Genomic DNA, 20,230 nt, shown 5'->3' on the forward strand with positions numbered 1-20,230 from the left:
CCTTGTCCTTCCCAGGAGGCAGGGGGAAGATGTGGCTGGTAACTGAGTTCCGGAGAGGCCCCTCTGCTACTTCATTTTTCTCTTTGGCCCCCACGCTCTTTCATTCCGATCTTTTCAGTTCTTTCTTTCCGCCCCTGTGTTTCTTCTCAGCTTGTCCGATCCTATTGCGCGCACAGGTCTCGGCCTTATCCCGCCTGGACTCTCAGTCCTGGGAGGAACGGCGCTCAGGCCCACAGGCAGTAGCAGTGCGGCTCAGTTATTCGGGGCTCCCGGGACTAAGTTGCTTGCCCGGCCTAGCCAGACTTCCTTAGATCTTTCTTTCGCCTCCTCCTTCATCTCCCGGCGCTCACAGGAGAGAAATGGCTGAAGCCTGGGCCTTGGGGTGGCTGGGGTTGGAACGTGGGACCCAGAGAGGGTGAGGCTGTGGGTGCGGGCAAGTGCTCGTGGAAGGAGAATCCAGTGCTCTGGATTGCGAGGACACCAGTTTGCGTGTGTAAAAGCACCGCACCCAGGGGCCAGACACAGGGACACTTTGCAAACCGCCGCCCGGGGGGTGGGGGAGAGGGTTGTCCTACCTAGGGAGGTAGAGCTGGACTCTTGGTGGGAAGGGTTGTAGAGGGGGGAGGGAGGGTCCTTGGGCCCGGGGCTTCTGGAAGGGTGACCCAGGCCTCAGGTCGTAGGGTCGGGAAAGTTCTTCCGGGGCGGGAGCTGTGGCCGCCCGCCTCCCACGGACCCTCTGGTCTTGGCGCTCTGCCCTTGCCCCAGAGGCAGGACGCAAATCTCCCGGAAACCGGAGCGGGGCTGCAGGTCGGCTTGGGGTTCACGATCGCTGGTCGGAGCCCGCGAGGGGCCCCGAGCGTGCACTTTGCGGCGCTGTTTGCGCGCCACAGCCGCGGGAGTCTCGAGCAGATAGGCTGGCCGGCTCGGCCTCCCTGAGCTCCAGCTTTGTGTGTGTGTGTGTGTGTGTGTGTGTGTGTGTGTGTGTGTGTGTGTGTGTGTGTGTGCCTGGCGGCGTAATTACTGATTTGATTCCAATCCATTATTTAGACAATTGAACCTACAGTCTCGTCTTTAGTAAAATGAGGCGAAGTCAGATTTGATTACAGGTTCAGTCCCAGCGACAAGAGCTCGAAACCCGATGGGTTAATAACAGATCACGAGTAAATTATTCATGATTTTACGAGCTCTTTAGCTCCATTGAATCGGCCTAATTGAGAGGAAAAAAGGGGGGGGGGAGAAAGCCCTGGTCCTCCCCCCCTTCTCTCAGCCCCTCGCTCCTCCCCAGAACTGATCTTGGGGAATCCCCACACGACCCCGGGCTTTAGGGCCCCCGGGCTTTAGGGGCGCAAGTGAGGGGGGTCTGGGTATCCGCGCCTCTTCTACCGTCCTGGCTCCTCCAGGTCCAGCTCCAGCCCCAGATACAACCCCGGCCTTCACGGCAGGCCGGCCTTGGCCCGGCCACCTAAGGCTCCCAGGCTCTTCCCTCCTGGCTCGACTTCCTAGCTAATAGCCTTTTGGAAAAGTCTTCTCCATAGGGTCCTTGTCTTCTTGAGCCCTGGGGTTAGTTCTGTCATGCGGACTCCCCACCACATATCCCCCTTATTTCTGAAGACATTCCATTCAGCTCTCTTCCTCCCCCCCCCCCCCATGCCATAGCCCCCACCCGCTTTCCCGTTCTCCTGGTTGCCACAGCTTCTAGTTCCCTACTCCTTTCCCTTGGTTCTGTCCATCTTCCCCCTCCCATTCTCTAGCTTTCTACCTCGGTCGTCTCTTCCACCCCCTTCCTCCTCGGTACCACCTTCCCCCATAGTAGGCCGCTCTCAGGGCACCTCCCTTGGGCCTACAGGGCGCCAGGGTCCCCACGGAGCTCATTAACAGCAGTGAGGCCCAGGTGGGGGCTGGGCAGAGGGATGAGCCCAGAGATTCCCCCTGGGGGAGGCCTGCCCCAACCCGGCAGAACTGGGGGCTGGGAGAAAGAGGAGGGTCCATTCCCTGTGCGGTTTAGTGCTGCTGGCTAGCAGGAGTCATATTCTGATCCCCTTTTAAATTCTTCACGCTGGATATCCTGGATGGGAAACGCTGGTTGAAGGAGGGGGTATCTGGATGCTTTGGTACACGTGGATACAAACCCTGATATAAGGTCGTTCCTGGTTTACAACTCAGGCTTTGAAGTAGGATCCATCAAGGCAGTGGCATTTGGATAAGGGGAAGGGGGTTCCCCAGAGAGGGCTTTCTAAGTAGTGTTGTCCGGATAGCCACTTAATTCTGAATTTGGGGCAAAATTTTAGAAGTGTCCTAAGCAACATATAAATCTTAGATAGAATTTTAGTTTCCTTTGGGTCCATGCAATCTTTGAGACATATGATGGTTGATGGTTAAAAAAAATATCTGTTGTTTATCAAAAATTCATTCAAATCTAACTGGGCACTGTTTACATTTATTTGCTTATTTTGGCACCCCTATTTTAAGATGGGGTGACTGAGGGATCCTGCATGTCCTCATCAGCTGAGCAGTTATTGACACCCAAAGTTTCTAACCCCTTCCCAACCAAGAATCCTCCACAGACCCTAGTAAAACCCCTTGGGATGGGGATAGGCTCCCTGAAAGAGTTAGGCTTTCTCAGAGGTGGTACAGCAGGAAAAGGGAGGGGGCTCTAACATTGACTCAGGACTCAGCCTTTACCAGTGTGTGAGAATGGCTTCCTCTCCTTGGCTTTCATTTCTTTGCCTCTAAAATGGGAACCATAATGGTGGGACAGAGACACATAAGTCAGAGCCTAAGGTGGGTGGCTAAGATAAGTTGCCATCTTACTCCAACTTCTTTCCCTCCCAAGGACAGCCGAGCTTCTTATAGCTTCCCTGAACTCTATCTTCTTCTTCTACAAACCTGGGAAGCAGCTCGCAGGACAGTGCTGAAGACAAAACTACAAAATGCAATTCCTACCTGTAGACCTATAGCTGGTGGCCCTGGAGCCCACTGGGTCCTTCCAGGAGGGAGTGTTGATGAAAGTGGAACGAAATTGAGGCCGTCAGTAACTTCTGGGTGCTAGGGCCATTCGATGCTAAGGGGAGATGGAGAGCGCAGGGTTTTCCTTGGCAAGTAATTTGGGAAACAAAAGAGTGCAGGACCAGGGATGGCAGGCCCACACCGCTGTCAGAGCCTGGCTTGCTGCCTTCCCTTTGTGTCTCAACATCTGTAAAAAGAGTTGCTTGCAAGAGCAGCTGTGTGCTTGCAAAGAAAATCTTTTAGGGGCTGGCAAGATAGTTCAGTGGGTCAAGGGACTTGCTGCCAAGTTTGCAGACCTGAGTTCAATCCCCAGAACCCCTTTCCCCACGGGCGCACGCGCGCGCACACACACAAAATAAATACACAGAAAAGAGTAACGAGAAAGCCTTTTAGTGCAGCCTCTGGAATCCAAAACGTCTCCGATGCTGCTCTTCAGATTATTCTTGCGACACGATGGCTTCTGAGTGTTTCGTTTTGTTTGTCCCAAGGTTGAATCCACTACTTCCTAGGCAGGTCCCGTTTTCAGTGAGCTTCATTTTCTCTATATCTAAAATGGGGATATTATTCCCATTTCAGCATTGTGAGTGCACACAACCGGGTTCCCGGACTAGATGTGTTTGTCAGTGGGCGGTGTGGACTTGGCGACCAGGCAGAGTCAGGAAATTCACCTGCTGCTTCTGCGTCCCTTTCCCAGCGCTGAGCTGTAATGAGAACGATGCGGAACACCTGGATCGTGACCAGCCCTACCCCAGCAGCCAAAAGACAAAGCGCATGCGCACCTCCTTCAAGCACCACCAGCTTCGGACAATGAAGTCTTACTTTGCCATTAACCACAATCCCGATGCCAAGGACTTGAAGCAGCTCGCGCAAAAGACCGGCCTCACCAAGAGAGTCCTCCAGGTCAGCTGGGCCAGGGTGGGGGCATCTGCAGCTGCCAAGGCCTGAGGCAGAATCTCACCCGGACCAGGACTTTTGGAAGAACCTTCTGCTTGTCTGCCTTAGCTTTCTTTTTCTCCCTTTGTAGTTTGTCTTTGAATGTCAGCCTTTTTGCCTGCCATCACATATTCCCAGTTTCCATGCTCATTTTTTCTCTTTGTGTGGTCCTCTGTCTCCATATTTGACTTTTTTTTTCCCTCCTGGTGGTAAACCATTCTTAGTTACCATCTATCACTCAAATGACTCTCCAATGTGCTCATGTTTTAAGAGACTCAAGTATTTCAGATGAATCCAGAGCCCTCCTGGTTTGTCCCCACTCAAGGGACTTTTTAGTGCTTTAAGATGTTCCTCTCTGTCCATTTGCCCCCAGGTCATTCTTCCTTTTCTTGGATTTTCTCCTGGCAGCTCTAACTTATTTCCTGGGTTGTTGTTCGTTCATTGTTTGTTTTATGTTGTCTGCCTACAAGAGTTTATAGGAAACAAGGGTTGGAGATGGTGTGGTGTGAAAGACAGGATCAGGAACTTTCATGGGATTTCCATGCCCCCAAAGATGTTGAAAACTCTAGTCTGGGGCCCAAACTTGTGGCACCAAGTTGGGACAACAAATTTCAAACTTTCTGCTTTTCTGATACCCATTCATAGCGCTTGACAAGCCTCTTGTGCCTTCTCTGCCTCAGTTTACAATATGTAAAATGTACCAAGAATCACTCAGCCATGCCACCGATGGGAGGTGCTACTGAGGTGACATAGGTGACAACTGAATTACCTGATGCTGGGTGGATGCTGGTTAAAAAAATAACATTAAATTAGTTTGTTATGTGATTAACTGGGATGAACAGTCCGGGTTGTTAGACCTCAGTTTCCCCATCAGATAAGGCAGACCTCCCCCAAGAGAAATTAAACCAAAACTCAAAAAAAAAAAAAAAAATATGAGAGACTATGCAACCTGACTTGTGTCACAGCGAGGGACAGGTCCTGGATATTGAAAGCTGTGTGAGTGACAAATCAGAAGAGTTGCACAGCCTCTCTTAAGAAAGATTCAGTGACTGTCAGAAAGCAAAGCAAACTTAATGGGGTGTCGGTGGTGGCAGGCTGTGACTGACTTTGGTGGGAGTGAGGGTGCAGACCTCAGAGAACTACAGATCATGATGGAGCCAACCAGTGGGCACCTGGGAAGTCTCTGGGCATCCCCTCAGCCACTGGTGATGTGTCAAGGGAGGTAAGGGAGGTCCAGTGGGCCATGCTGCTGCGCCTCTCTGAGTCAGCCCTCACTGTTTGGTCTGTGCTACATAGCCTTTGGTTCTTCGGGCCTGGACTCTGGGGGACACATTGCTGTGGTCAGTGTTCAAGTTATTCTCGTCAATTCTTGCAGACTTTTCATTTCTTGAGGCTAGGTCCCCACCCTGCTTGGAGACCTCCTGATGATCACCCCCCACCTCAGATCTCTCCCCTTTATTTCGGGGGGCGGGGGATAGCCTGGACTGAGGACTTAATACTTTTCTCTGGTTAGTGGCTTCGCTCTCTTTCTAGATGTCCTGTGGAATGCTGGGAAGTGGGGGAGATCTGGAGTTTAGAAAAACCTGGGCTCACAAATGACCCTGTGGTTTATTTCACCCACTGTGTGTCTTGGACACAGTTACCTTCTCTGAGCTATAGCTTTCTCATTCGTAAAAAGGTCACCAATTAGGGCACATCTCTCTCCCAGCTGTTGAGATTAAACTCACAGTTCAGTCTTAATAGTCATGATATAGTAGCATCTGACCCTGCTTCTTTGGAGGCAGGAGGTAGGGTTCCCTAGTTTAGAAACACGTGGGATTTCCGGCTTAGCTCTCTCTTGTTCTTTTATCTGCTTATCTCCTAGAACCAGGCGCTAGGACACTTAGACAGATGAATTGGTCCTGGCCTGGAAGAAACTCATCTGTTGGTTAGAGACAACTACATAGCAATCAGTTTCTCCTTGGGGTAATTAGTCTGGGATGGTGGTGGAATGGACCATCACTCCGTGTCAAGGATTAGGACTCTCCTCCCCACAAAGCAGATGACCACGTGAACTCCCAAATGATTTCCACCTGCCTAAAGCCACACCTTGCTGGCAACTGTCCATCCAATGGGCAGAGTACCCTCTCCTCTGAGCCAACCCAAGCTGGGGTTCTCAAGAGTATGAACATCACTTGGGGCTTGTAGCTTAGGGTGGAGTCTCTCTTCCTTCCACACCTTTCTCTGTCTCTTACACAAATCATTTTTCTTTTCTAAGATCCTCACTGGTCATGACTGGTTTTAAGACAGGATTTCTCTGGGTAGTCCTGAGTGTCCTGGAATTTCCTGTGTAGAACTCTCCTGTGTAGAATTTCCTGGTCTCGAACTCTCAGAGATCCACCTGCCTTTGCCTCCCAGGCACTGCAACCAAAGGTGTGTGCCACCTGGCAGCTGAGAAGGTTTTTAAGACTTAGCAAGATGAAGTGATTTGCTGGGGGTTACAGAACCAGGCAGGGTCAGAGTGGGACATCTTGGGGACCTAGGCTGTGAGTGATTTGAGGTGAGATAACTGTTGATGTGGCTTTGGAAGGTGATGGACTGGCTGGTTCAAATCCCCCCTGAGTTACCTGCCCTGAGGTTTGGTGCTCCTCTCTGACCCTGATGCCCTACCTGTGAAATTTGAAGGAGACTAATTATACAGATACTTCAGAGCTGCTAGCTCCGATGCCTGCTTGCACACAATAGGCATCTAGTAAGTAGTTTCTCAAAGGGGCAGGCTAGCTTATGCCTGTAATCCCAGCAGTTGGGGAGCAGAGGCAGGAAGACCTCAAGTTTACGGCCAAACTAGGTAGGATGTGTGGTAAGAACCTGTCTATGGGAGTACTTCAGTGCTTAACTAGCATATGCACAGCCCTCCCTGGGTAGATCACCAGCACCACAAGCAAACAAAACTATGTTACAAAATAAAATTAGATAAAATGATTCCAGAATCAGTTCACCAACTTAGTGGTACTAGATTCTTTCTGTTCCCTAATGCTTTTCCCCACATGGTCATGGTTCGCCTCAACCCTTCAGAAGGTTTGCAGGACAAAGGGGATTGAAATTGAGTTGTGTTCCCAGAGGTGGGCAATGCATGATGTGTATGAGGGAGAATGGTGGTCCTATGCTGTATATACAGTGTGAGCCCCGTCAACATCGTAGGCCAGGGTTACGGCATCCATGTTGGAATCTGGAGGCCGTTGCAGTGAGATCCTAAAGCACGTCTATTACTCTAGTATTCAGTAGATAGAGACAGGAGGATCAATTCAAGTGAGTTCAAAACCAGCCTCGACTATGTGAGCCCGTGTCTCAAATAACAGTAATAACAATAATGATAACACTAGCACTTTCCTTACTGGATTCTGCCAGGAGAAAATGAAGTGACGTGATTGGCTCCGTGCACGTATGTTTATGTCGCATAGTATTGTGTCTTTTGTAGGGATTTTAACGTTTTTAGTTTTTTCCCCCCTTATTTTATAGTTGGGGAAACAGGTTCAGTGAGCTTTGGTTTACCGTTAGTAATGAAGCTAGGAGTTAAGTACAGACTGGTCCCTTGAGTCGAGGGATCTTACAAGGCACAGGATTGTGACTTGGACCCAGCTGCAGAACGCAGAAGACAGACCAGGAGGGTTTCAGGAATACGTAGCAAAGCTTTCATCACATCAAAAATTCCATTTGTCACCACCAGCACATGGCAGCCACAACACTCATGGTCCAGCGTTGGGGAAGGTGACCAGGAGGAGTCACAGTGCCTTCCTTGACAGAGGTTTGTTATGACATGCCTTGCCAGTGTGTGTGGACTTTCTAACCACATCCATGCCTCTTGTTCTTGGAGGATATGCAGATGCCCTGGGCTTCCTGAAGGCTGGTCAGCTGACTGATCCTGGGTAGGTGAAGTCTCTGTAGGGATTCCTGGTGTGACTAAAGCAACATTTTAAGTGCCAGTGGCTCAAAAAGATTTCCCCCATCACAAGTTAGTTGTTAGCCCAGGAGAGAATCCAGAGGGGTGCAGTGAGAACATGCAATGGGGAACCGAGCTGGTGCAGCAGGCAGTAGTGAAGACTTCCCTGAAGGGCAGGTGAATGACTTCATCTCCCTGAGTCTCTGGTTTCCACTTACAAGATGGTCATTGTCTTGCCTGGCTTTAGACAACTTCAGGCCAGACATAAATACACTGGGAGGGAGTTTCACAGATGACAACCCTTGAATCTTTTGTTTCGTTTCTTATGGTCATGGGAATCCGAGCCAGGACCTTGCATGTGTTAAGCAAGTGCTCTTCCACTGAGCTGTGCAGGAGAGGGAACATCAGCCCAGAGAGGTGGAGAAATTTCCCAACATGCCACAGCAATTCAGCGACAGACATGGGGCTGAAACTAAGAGCACTTGAGTTCTAGTCAGTGCTCACTATTTTTAGTTCTTTAAAGACACTTTTTAAAAAAAGATTTATTTGTTTTTACATGTATTGACGTTTTGCCTGCATGTATGTCTGTGTGAGGATACCAGAGCCTCTGGAACTGGAGCACTCAGTGCTCCTAACTGCTGATACATCTCTCCAAACTCTGAATAAACCTTTTTTTTTTTTTTTTTTTTTTTTTTTTTTTTTTTTTTTAAATCACAAAATAATAGAACCATCATTCAGATCCATAAGACAAGTAGGGAGAACTGTCACTGTGAAAACACAGGCTCAGTAATTCATAATTTTGAGGCTAAGTAGTCAGGGGCAAGGAAGGGACTTAAAGAATCCACATGTCAGTTCCGTCTACCTCTGGCTCTGGCACTAACATGCAGGCCTACATCACAGGATTATTACAGGGACCATGAGCTAGCATGGACCAAACGCTTAGAGCTGGGCCGGTGCCTGGCTTAACTAGTGATAACGACCACCATTAATACCTTCTTCATGAATTGTAACACCAGAGGCTGTAATTGAGTTGTTGATATTTGTTTCTAAAGCAGGTTTTTGTTTTTGAGACACGAGGTAGTTCAGATTGACCTTGAGGCATGATAGGTAGCCTGGGATGACCTTGAAGTTCTAATACTCCGACTCCAGGCTATAGAGACATATGATAGCCCACTGGGTTTATGTTGTACTGGGGCTCAAGCTTGGGATTTAGTACATGCTAGTCAGGTACTCTATAGACTGAGCTAGATCCCCAGATTTTGGGGAGGAGTATCCTTTCTGTTTCTGTACCTCAGGCTGGCTTGGCACTCATTCTATCCTCCAGAATGGCCTCAAACTCACGGCAATCCTCTTTTCTCGGCTTTCTGGGTGCTAAAGGAGGCTGTAATTTTTTATCCTCCTCCCTCCCCCCTTTTTGTTGTTGTTGCAAGACATTTCCCTCCAGGACTTGGTCGAGCTGCTGGGTCATGTTTGTACAGCCTATCTGGTTGACACTGGACATAACCATTAATGTGCTAAGAAATGTCACAGTCAGCATCTTTGGGTATGAGGGGTCACCTTTTGGATGGCTTCTTTAGTGTCCCTGGAGACTTGGTGGAGGTTCCAGTGGGCCTCCTTCTATCATTCAGGCTGACCTAGAACTCATGATTTTGCCATCTCCTTGCTTTTGTCTTCTGAGTACTGGGGTTGTAGCCATGTACCATCATGCCTGTCTTTCCCAGCCTTCTCAATGAAAGCAATCAAGGGAAAGAGGTTAGCCAGCCTAAAACAACAGCTCCTCAGACCGTTGGAGCCTAGACAAAGGACCACACCATGGTGGTGTATCTTCACTCTCCTGGGACTTACCAGGACCCATTCTATGCCAGGCTGAGGCATTGAATCTGCAAGGCCCGGCATTAGTTGTGTCCTGATGGTTCTATATCTGAACTTGTCCTTGCTGTCCCAAAAGTATAACCCAGGATCTCTGCGTGTAGAATCCAGCTTGAGGCAGCTCTCCAGCCCAGGCTCTGGCTTTAGGAGGATGGGTAGGTAGAGCAGATCATTTATATGCTACTCACAGCTGCCCTGGGATCCCAGCCCATGTGAATTCCAAGAAGCCACAGAGACTTGTGCTCCAGCCTTCTTTTTGAACAAGTAGGAAACAGGCTCAGAGGAAAGGGACTAGTCAAAGTTCTCTTGGCTGGTCAGCGGCAGGGGCAGACCTGGAAGACATGTCCGGTGCTCTATCTCCTTCCCAAGCTGCTTTGATCATTTGCTCATCCATTCGCTAACCCGTTTACTTGCTGACCTACTCAGGGCCATATGGTAAGGAGAGCACGGGCATTTCTATGGCAAACAGTTCTGCTTTCAATCAGCTTAACCTCTGTATGATCATGGGTATGTAACTTTTAAATCTATAAAATGGAGCTAATAATAGAAACCACGTGACTGGCTCACCACAGGCGTTAACCAGGGATGGTACAGGGTGGCAAGGTACCTGACACAACACAAGTCACACGTTAGCATGTCACCGTTTCTAGAGTGTGAGCCCCAGCTGCAGCGTTCTGCATATTACCAACATTTAATTTTTACCTGTCATATCCCTAGGGTTGCACAGGGTCCCTGCCCCCAATATTCTTTAGGGAGAGGACTTTTTGAAATGCTTATGATTTTGGTAAAGCCTCACACTGAGGGACTACACCGAATAGCCAGGTTTAGAGTTGACTTTAGATTTCCACTGAGCAGATTCCTAGTGCCTGGGATTCTGTAAAGCCGAGAACCGCAGCTGTGAAGATGGTGTCATTGTTTACACATGAGCTGTTGGGGCAACGCCTGGGAACTAGCTAACAGGCGGCAACTCAGGGCTTCCAGCCTTCCTAAGGTCCTGGGGCCCCTGAGGATGAACAGTGAACCCACTCCCAGGACCCAAAGGGCTCTTCCACTCCAGCTCCTGCTCACATGCGCTGGCTGGGACAGAGGCTGGGAAGCAGTAAGAAGGCTCTGGTGACCTTCATGAGACTGAGGAAGTCATGTCCTCCTCCTTAGGCCTGTCTCCACCATTCCCCAGCTACTCCCTAGGCCAGATGAACACAGTTTCCCACTGCAGACTCTAGAGCCAGCCGGGAAGGACCTGACTATCTTAGATGGGCAGTGCTGAGGGTGGTCTTTGAAGCTTCACCTCATCTACCAGCCTGGCAAAGGATTGATAAGCTTCCTTTAGGCAGAGAGCTGGAGAAATGTGCTTTCTCCTTGAGGGGATCAGTGTTCTAGGGAGTGAGCTTTGTTCCCTACTTCATGGGGAACATCTCTTTACTTCCTGCCAGACTGAGCTGCTAATTGAGCCCAAATTGTGTCAGGACATCTGAAGGGGGGCTTGAGGCCACAGGCTTCTTGCAGCTGGGGTGGTCCTGAGGGGAGGGTGAAGTCAAGAGCTGGCCCATCCGGCTCCTGCCAGAGACACTGGGAAGACAGGCAGATGTAGACACATCTGGAAATGTGCAGCTGGACAGCCTGGAGTCTTCAGAATCCCAAGGCACTTTGTTTTATGGGGAAGCGTCTGGCCAGGGGCTGTCTTACGCAGAAGGAAGTGGAGGGGCCCTGCCTTTTGGACTTTTTTCCTTTGGGAAAAATAACCCAATCCCCAATAGTGCTCTGGATTTCCTTTAACACTGCACGGGCTCCTTCATACCACAAAGTCTCTGCTGTGGAGAGAGGGCTCGGGGGAATGTGGGTGAGTTTTCATGCACATCTTTATTGATATGAACAGGGGTGTGTGTGTGTGTGTGTGTGTGTGTGTGTGTGTGTGTGTGTGTGTAGCTATGAGTGTGATGTACCCCAGAAAAAGTGGAAGTAATTCTTTAGACTGTCAATCTGTATCTCAGTGCTTCAGTGCTTCTCCAGCGGAGAGCAAAAAGTAGGGTTCTGACCACTGCCTTCTTATTCATAACTGATTCATTCATTCACATGTTCTTCATGACATTCTAGTATTTATGGACACTGACCATCAAACATTAAAAAGAAAGAAAAATTATACTCATAAGAACTTGTGGGGCATACTGTCCACCCCAAGCTTTTAATTGTCTGTGCTCCAGATTTGTCTGGTTTTTGTTTTCAATGACAGATGTGACAAGAGCCACATATTTCAACAGTTTTAGTGGTTACATTGAAAAAAAAAGCATAAGGAAACCAATAAAATGAATTTTAATATTTATCATTTAATCCAACACATCCAAAGTATTTTTCTTACCATGATCTCAATCGTTAATATTTTCACTTTTCTTTCTTGCTTGCTAAATCTTCAAGTCTCTTATATGTTGTCCTTTCTACATTGGTCACATTTGGCTAGTGGCCTTTCAAGGACCCAGTCTCAGTTCTATGGCAAGGAACTCAGCACTGAAGTGTCCTGGCAGGAAGGTGACCCGGTCATAGCCACCAGAGAAAATAAAATTTTATTATATTTTTGTAAAGAGAAAATATGACATGGGCTATCTAGACTTTTTGCTAGGCCAGGTTGAATGAACATCCATGAGCCGCAGCTTCCCCTGTTCTGCCTGCCGGTAACCAGTCCTCCCCTGTCGTTCCACACAGGTCTGGTTTCAGAATGCCCGGGCCAAGTTCAGGCGCAACCTTTTACGGCAGGAAAACACAGGCGTGGACAAGACGTCAGATGCCACGCTGCAGACAGGGACACCATCAGGGCCCGCCTCGGAGCTGTCCAACGCCTCGCTCAGCCCCTCCAGCACGCCTACAACCCTCACAGACTTGACTAGCCCCACCCTGCCGACTGTGACGTCAGTCTTAACTTCTGTGCCTGGCAACCTGGAGGGCCATGAGCCCCACAGCCCTTCACAAACGACTCTTACCAACCTTTTCTAATGACTCGCCACCCCCTTCTCCCCAAGCCCCCACGATTTCTTTAAAAAAGAAATTATCTTTAGTTGAATTCCAAGTGTATTTTAAAAATAGAGGTTTGAGCAACTAACTAACCACGTTTTAGGATCTCGCCTGGAAACAGAGGGAAAATAAAGAATTGTGCGTCGGGCTAACGCAGCGGTGTGTGCTGAGGAATTACTTGGGAGATATATCTGCAACACAACATTTGTGTCCCTGTACAGTTTTGTGGACTGAGCGAGGAAAACAACAAATAATTTAAGTTGGCTGAGAGCTTCCGTATTTTCAAAGACTGCCACGTGCCTTAGGAATACTGTTTTATCTTCATACTTTGGATGAATTGTTCGTTTTTTTTTTCCTCTCCCTCTTTTTCTCTCTGTATATTTATGACCAGAGCAAAATGTAAAAAAGGAAAAGAAAACAACAAAAAAAAAACAAAAACAAAAGTTTGTTACTTTGAATAGTCCTAAAAAGAAAAAGAAAAAAAAAATAAGGAAAAAAAATCAAATCCCCTCCAACGGTCGCTTTCTTGTTTTAGAATTTTAAGGTGGAAGTCTGTTCGGATATCAGAATTTGTAAAACCTAACCAGTAATAAAATCACTTATCGAAAAGACTTGTTGCTGGTACTATCTAGTGAATGAGGTTGAGTGTTTTTTGAAGCTCAGAGACCAATTCCAGGGTATTCACCTACCTACCAAATGTTCTTGGGGTCATTTCTGTGTCAGGGTTAGGGATGGTTGATGGCAAACCCAAGACATTCAGGTCTTGTACTTAAAGAATTGACAGCAGAGAAGCAAGTGTGTGATATGCTGGTTGTGTGTGTGTGTAACTGCCTTTTGTTCATCCATTCATGCATGCATTTGTTCATTCTGGTGTGCATGTTTGATGTGTGGAGGTCAGGGGCCTCACACCTATCTCTTCTGCCCCTGGCAGGGCTGAGAATAAATACACTCTGTGTGTGAGAGGCCTCTTGAAAATGTGCAGCTTTTCCCTGGAAGAAGTCATGCAAGAGCAACCTAAGACCCAGTTTTCTAATCTCTCTTTCTCCTCCTCCTCCTCTCTCTCTCTCTCTCTCTCTCTCTCTCTCTCTCTCACACACACACACACACACACACACACACACACAGATTTTTTTTTTTTTTGATGATGGTTCAGTGGTTAAAAGCACTTGCTGTTCTTGGAGAGCACCTGAGTTCAAATCCCAGCATCCACATCACCCAGCTTACAAACACCTGTAACTCCAGTTCTGAGAAATCCAATGCTTCTGCCCTTCCTGGAAACCTGTGCTCATGTGAACATTTACACACACACACACACACACACACACACACACACACGTATATTTTAAAAACAGTGAAGGGAATTGAGAGATGGATCCTGTGCTTTGCAGTACATGTCGCTCTTGCAGAGGACCTGGGTTTGATTCCTAGCACCTACGTGGTGGATCACAACCATCTGTAACTCCGGTTCCAGAGGATCTGATGCCCTCTTCTGACCTTGGACCAGCACCAGGCACGTACGTACATGGTTCAGATACAGATGCACACAAAACTCAAACTAAATCTAATAAAGATGAAAAAAATAACATCTTTACAAAATTTCTTTGGGGGGAATAAAAGCAAGTGAGTTTAGTTTCTCTACTAAAAATCCAGAGACCAGACACCCAAAAGGATAGAGCTTTGGAGCCAGATCAAGCAAACCTAAATCTGGACCACTGAGCCATGTAAACCAAGGGAAGCTATTCCACCTCTTTTCTGTCTTGGTTTCTTCTGCTGTAAGATACAGTTATGACTCTCAGGTGGCAGTGGGTGAGGACAAAGAAAGGACATGCAAGGTGTGTGTGTGTGTGTGTGTGTGTGTGTGTGTGTGTGTGTGTGAGGTGAATTCTCGGTGTATTTTATTGAATGAAGCTGACAGAAGAGGAGGAGGAGAGCAGGATGATGCTGTGTATCCAGGCACCGCTTGCCCTGCCTGCGACTTCAGAATACCTGCACATGGGCCAGATGAGTGCTTCTAGGGCTCACTCCTCTCTGGATGCCAGCAGTCACCCTGAAGTACCCTCAGTAGCCCACAGATTGGAAGACCCAGAGGGACATTGTGGCTGGGGAAGACTGAGCAGGTCTGGCGTTCTCTCTTTCCTCCTTCGGCCATCATAGGAAGGAATGGAGGGAGGAGGCAATGAAGCAGGCCTGGGCTGAGTGCCAGAAGCCCCGCCTAAACTATTTGGACATACTTTTTAAAATCCAATTGCACACATGTCACTATCATCACCATCATTTAAGATCCAACAAATAGGAACCTGATAAAGTTTGGGGAAGCTTCTAGAAATACAGCATGTACATACCTGAACAAAAGAGGTTGATTAATGATTTCCATGTGAACACACCCATGATGCCGCCATCTAAGCCAAAACATGGGATGTTATTATACTCCGAGTCTCTGCTAGGGAGGTACCCTGGTAGCCCCCATTCCCACGACTCACACTTGAGATGCTTTTTCTTTTAATTATCATAAAAACTCTATCTATAGTATGTGCATGGGTAGTTTGCCTGCATATGTTTGTGCAACATGTACATGCTTAATGTCCATAGAGACTAGAAGAGGTGTTGGATCCCCTGGGACAGCAGTTATAGATTGCTGTGAGCTGCCTCGTGGGTGCTGAGAAGTGAACCCCAGTCCCCCGGAAGAACAGCTAAGTTTTCAAGTACTAAGCCATCTCTCTAGCCCCTTGAGATTAATTTTATTTGGTTTTGATCAACAAAAAAAGACTCAGGAAGAATTCGTTCAGTTGCTTGGGATCCCATAACCAGTCCCAGACCCCAAGCTTCAGAATTAAGCAGACACTGCATTCATGATTATACATGCAAGCAAGAGGGGAGAGCAGAAAAGGTCAGGGGAGAGCAGCAAAGGGCATCAACTTTTCTACCTGTGCATTCTCTACCAGGACGACATGAGGATGCCAACAGAGGGCCTGGCTAATGGATGGCCACACAAACACAAGGAATCCAATCAACCTCAGGAACATAGACATACCCAAGCATGTTGTCAGGGGACCCTAGAGGGACAGACCCACCAGCTAACATGTTTCTACCCAGACAGCACCTCATGAAGACTCAGGCCAGATACCTGTAGACAGACATAAACAGGCCCAGACACTCCCGTGTAGACTCAGCCAGATATCAGACCACCCCACATAGGGGGACCTGCACCCAGCCTTAGACGTGCACACACGTGAATGTGAGCAGTACCCAGACACCCCCGCATAGCCCTGTTGTGCCCCTTGCTCAGGCCTGGGCGAGCCGAGCCTGATTACCATCTCATCTGTCAGCGCTGCCACCCAGATGGAGAGGGCCTGGGAATGGTGCCCCGGGGTCCCCCCGCCCTGCTACAGGAGCAGGTTTAAAAGACAGGTCTGCTACTGGGCCAGAGATGGGGGACCCTGGAGTGAGTTGTGGGAGGAGCTCCCCTCTCAAGATCCAGAATCAAAGGGGGTGGGGGGAGCATGACTAGCAAGGATACCAGGACAGAAAGACAATGACGGAGATACATAGAGACAGAGATGCCGAGCAGAAGGAGGGAAAGAGACACACACATGAGTAGTAGGCAGAGAACTGATACCAAGCTGAAGAGATACAGTTGGAGTGACAGAAAAAGACAGGGAAACAAAAAGGTTGGGACAGAGAAGGGCAGACTTGAGAATGGAGATCCTGGCACAGGCTCAGAGGCTAAAGGAGGCCATGTGAGGAATGAAACAGAAGATGTGAGTCCCTTAGGGCTGCTGAAGAGATACCCAGAGAATAAGGAAGTGGAACCTAGGTCAGAGCAAGGAAGAGCCAGGAGAAGCCTGTGGCCCTCGGGTTGCTGATCACACATTTGGTGAATATAGGAGTCTCCCTTATCCTGAGAGCTACAGAGGCTCAGCACGGACAGTCTCCATCACAAGCACTCCTTGTCCAGAGTAGGGACGGCCTGGGTAAATGGGCAAGCTCTTCTGCAATCTTCTTAGCCTTGAGTACCATGCCTAAGGCACTTGGCTACTCTGGCCTTAGTACCTTCAACTGTAGTCACAATATCTCTGAAGAAGTTCTCTGTGAGGGAATGTGAACCCTCTCTGTCGATGGTTGTGAAGTCCTAGAGAGGTCGCAGTGGAGGTAGGAGTTCAGCAGCTGGAAGCTCCGAGTGGACACCAGATGGACGATGAAGAAGACCTTGAGCAGTAGGTTGCTTACTCATGGATGGTACCGCCCTGAGGCATGTTGGGAAGCTTTAGTGACTGTTGAGATGGAGGGCGAGTAAGGCAGGGAGAACACAGGAAGCTAGGGCAGTGCCCTGGGGAGTAGTCCAGATTCAAAGCCTACCCTTCTGGGCTAAAATGCTGGGTTCTGTCAATAGGTCCTGCCCCCTCCCAGTTTCTTGCCGGAATCCTGATGTCTTCAGGTATAAGTGAGCATCTCCAGGCTCCTTCATCAGCTGAGGGCCCATCAAGGTCCTCCTTGTGCTAACAGGCCACCAGAACTCTAGGGCCAAGCAAGCCTTCAGAGCTTTTCTTCCGTCTCTCTCTATGCCTTTGTTCTCCCCTTGGCCCAGTGACTGGGGACCGAGACACAGAGATGAACTGACTTACAGAGTCTCCTTTGGACTCTTGGGCTCTCTGAGAGGCAAATGAGGCAACACCCAGTCACTGACCTGACTGAGAGAAGCAGCCTTTCCATCTCACAGACCAGCTGAGCAGCATCACCCAGCATAGGCTCCATAGGATATTCACAGTTCAGATGAATCCATCCCCCACTATACCAGCTACCATGACTGGGGCACATGGGCAGTTCAAACCACCCTGGCACCTTGCAAAAGTGGAGGATGTACTAGAGGAGAGGAAATGGGGTTTTGGGAAAGTGCAGAGCTGTAAGAGGCTGCTTTCTCAGGAGGAGTGGAAGACTTTTTGAGTTGCAAGATCAGGCGGTGTTTAAGGTGGCCGGGGGATGGAGGATGGTGCAGAGGCACCAGCATGGATGTAGCTGCACAGGAAGGGTTCCAGCTCTACTGCTCCTAACAGCCACTCTTGCAGCTTCCCCCAAATGGCCAGAGTAGGAATGTAGCTCAATTGGTAGAGTGCTGGCCTACCATGTACACCAAGACCTTGGTTCAATCCCCCAGACGTGGGCGGATGCCAGTAAGCACAGAATTCACAACCAAGACGATCTGGAGCTAAAGGTCACCCTCCATAGTGAGTTCAAAGCCAGCCCTGGAAACAAGAAAACAACAAATTAGTGGTCTAACTGGCTGTTCATCACTTCCTGTGGAGAAGCCCAGCTAAAGATATCTCACAGACCCAGAGGAAGGAGTCTTTTCACATCTGCAAAGCAAACCTGGGTCAAAGGTTCCCTAAAGCATCTATGGAACAACGTCTACGCTGAGGGCACACGGGCCAGACAAGGGATAACATCTTGAAGAAAAGACCCACTCACAATTGGATAAGAGAGTGGGAAGTGACTCTGGCACGTAGGAGAAGGGAGCAACTGCGTGTGCAAAGGCCCCAAGGTCCAGAGAGTTCAAGACCCCGTGTGACTGGAGCTTTCTCAGGGACGGCCAGGATGGTGGGAAGTGAGGCAGGAAACATGGCAGCATTGTTTCAAGAGCACCAAGAAAGTGTGAATACCAAGTCAGGGAAGGAGGAGTGTGTGCGTGTTAGGGGGGAGTCAAAGGAGATTTTCAGAGTCAGGTTGATATTCTAGTTAGGGTTACTATTGTTGTGATGAAACACCATGACCAAAGCAACTTGAGGAGGAAAGGGTTTATGTGGCTTATAGTCTTCAGTCTCTGTCACTGAAGGAAGTCAGGGTAAGAACTCAAGCAGGGCTGGAACCTGGAGGCAGGAGCTGATGCAGACGCCATGGAGGGGTGCTGCTTACTGGCTTGCTCCCCATGGCTTGCTCAGCTTGCTTTCTTATAGAACCGAGGACCACCAGCCCAGAGATGGCACCACCCACCATGGGCCGGGTCCTCCTATATATCAGTTAATTAAGAAGGTGCCCTATAGGCCTGCCTACAGCCTCATCTTAGGGAGGCATTTTCTCAAGTGAGGCTCCCTCCTCTCTGATCACTATACTTTGTGTCAAGTTGACCTGAAACTAGCCAGCCCAGTAGAGGCAAGAGGAAATTATATAGCTATAAGAAGACATGGGAGACAGAGGGAGAAGGATCATGCCTAGCCAGATGGGGTCATAGGACCCTCCACTCAGTGGAAGAAGGATTGGGAAGGGCAGGCAGAAGGGAACAGGCTTGGGATTGAAGTTTCAATACCTTTAAGATATCAAGTATAGGTCCATTCCCATCCTAATCCTTGAGTCCCCCACCCCCACTCCAGAGACTCCCAGGCAGATGTGGGATGCATGGAAGGCACCTGGCATGGCATCTCTATTGTGTCTCCTAACCCTCCTGAGTGAGGTGGTCATAGGCTGGCATTTGTGGCTCCTTGACAGTCAGTCCCTGCCCATATATTTGACGCAGGACTTGGGACCCGCACCAGTCTCTAGGCATGAAGCCAGCCAGGTGTGCCAGACTGCTGCACACTGGGTGGGCTCTGCCCTGGGGTCCTGTTCTCCAAACTCCAGCCCAAGTATGCACCCTCCCGAAACTTCCCTGTTTAGCCTACCTGTCTGCCTCTAAACACAGTGTTTTTTGACTTGACTGTTCATCTCCTCCACTTCAGATCAGCCAATGTCCACCAGTCCTGTGTGGCCAGCATAGTGCAGCCAGGAGCATCTAATTAAGTAAAGAGACATGTGAGACAAGGCTGCAGGTGTAATTCAACTCTCCTTCCAGTTGCTGAAAGATTCCAAACTCCACATCCCTCTTCTTTGCACCCAGCACAATGCCTGGCACATGGCAGATCCTTAATAGACATGTCCTAAAGAGTTGGGGTATCCAGTGCCAGAGAACAGCGTTGGAGCCAGAAGCTACTGCCGATTCTAGACAAACACCGCCTCTCTGAGGTCCCTAGAATCTGTAATAGGTTGGTGTATAACCCAGGTAATAACACCTGCTTCATGGTTTGTGGCCCCGGTAGAGTGTAACTCTCGAAGCCATGGCATTTTGTGGAGAGCCTGTAGCCTGGACAGGTTCTTGCCTTGGAGTAGAGGCTGTTTTGTTTGCCATCTGTCAGCTAGTACGCCTTTATGTGTCTTTGCTCCACGGAGAGGTGTGGGAGGCAATCCCGCAGGGGCATGGCCTTGGTAGTTCTCAGACAGAGCCTGGGGGGCTGGGGAGGCAGGGTGGGGCTTTGGGGAGGTTCCGGCAGAGAGGGTGGTTGCCTGTCTTGGAGCTGTCCCAGGAGGCAAGGCCCTAGGGACTGGGGAGGGGGCGGAAGCCGGAGCCGAGGTGGGATCCGGCGGAGTGAGGAGCGCAGACATCCTGCGGGGGCGACTGCCATCAGACAGGGCAGCTCCCTAGGGAGACAAGAGCCGCAGGCATCGAAGGTGGGACCTGGGGTCCTGCCTGGGAGA

The 20,230-nt window shown here is 49.2% G+C and overlaps 1 protein-coding gene and 1 long non-coding RNA gene across 7 annotated transcripts in view; one reads left to right on the forward strand and one right to left on the reverse strand.

The window, feature by feature from the left end:
* Window positions 1-13,341, forward strand: part of Lhx2 (LIM homeobox 2) — a 30,296-nt gene extending 16,955 nt beyond the window's left edge. For all 6 annotated transcript variants that reach the window (XM_034496746.2, XM_034496743.2, XM_034496744.2 and 3 more), the window contains 2 exons: window positions 3,701-3,906; window positions 12,425-13,341. In XM_034496746.2, the coding sequence (XP_034352637.1) occupies window positions 3,701-3,906; window positions 12,425-12,712 (494 nt within the window). In that variant the 3' untranslated portion in view covers window positions 12,713-13,341. The remainder of the gene's footprint in view (window positions 1-3,700; window positions 3,907-12,424) is intronic.
* A 2,104-nt stretch (window positions 13,342-15,445) lies between these two features.
* LOC143441292 (uncharacterized) lies at window positions 15,446-19,886 on the reverse strand. Its single transcript, XR_013108552.1, has 2 exons — window positions 19,381-19,886; window positions 15,446-17,970 (listed from the first exon to the last, which is right to left on the reverse strand). It is a non-coding gene; the product is annotated as an uncharacterized LOC143441292 (long non-coding RNA).
* Between the last annotated feature and the right edge of the window lie 344 nt (window positions 19,887-20,230).

Source organism: Arvicanthis niloticus, chromosome 2 (genome assembly GCF_011762505.2).
Source record: "Arvicanthis niloticus isolate mArvNil1 chromosome 2, mArvNil1.pat.X, whole genome shotgun sequence".
Lineage (NCBI taxonomy): Eukaryota > Metazoa > Chordata > Mammalia > Rodentia > Muridae > Arvicanthis > Arvicanthis niloticus.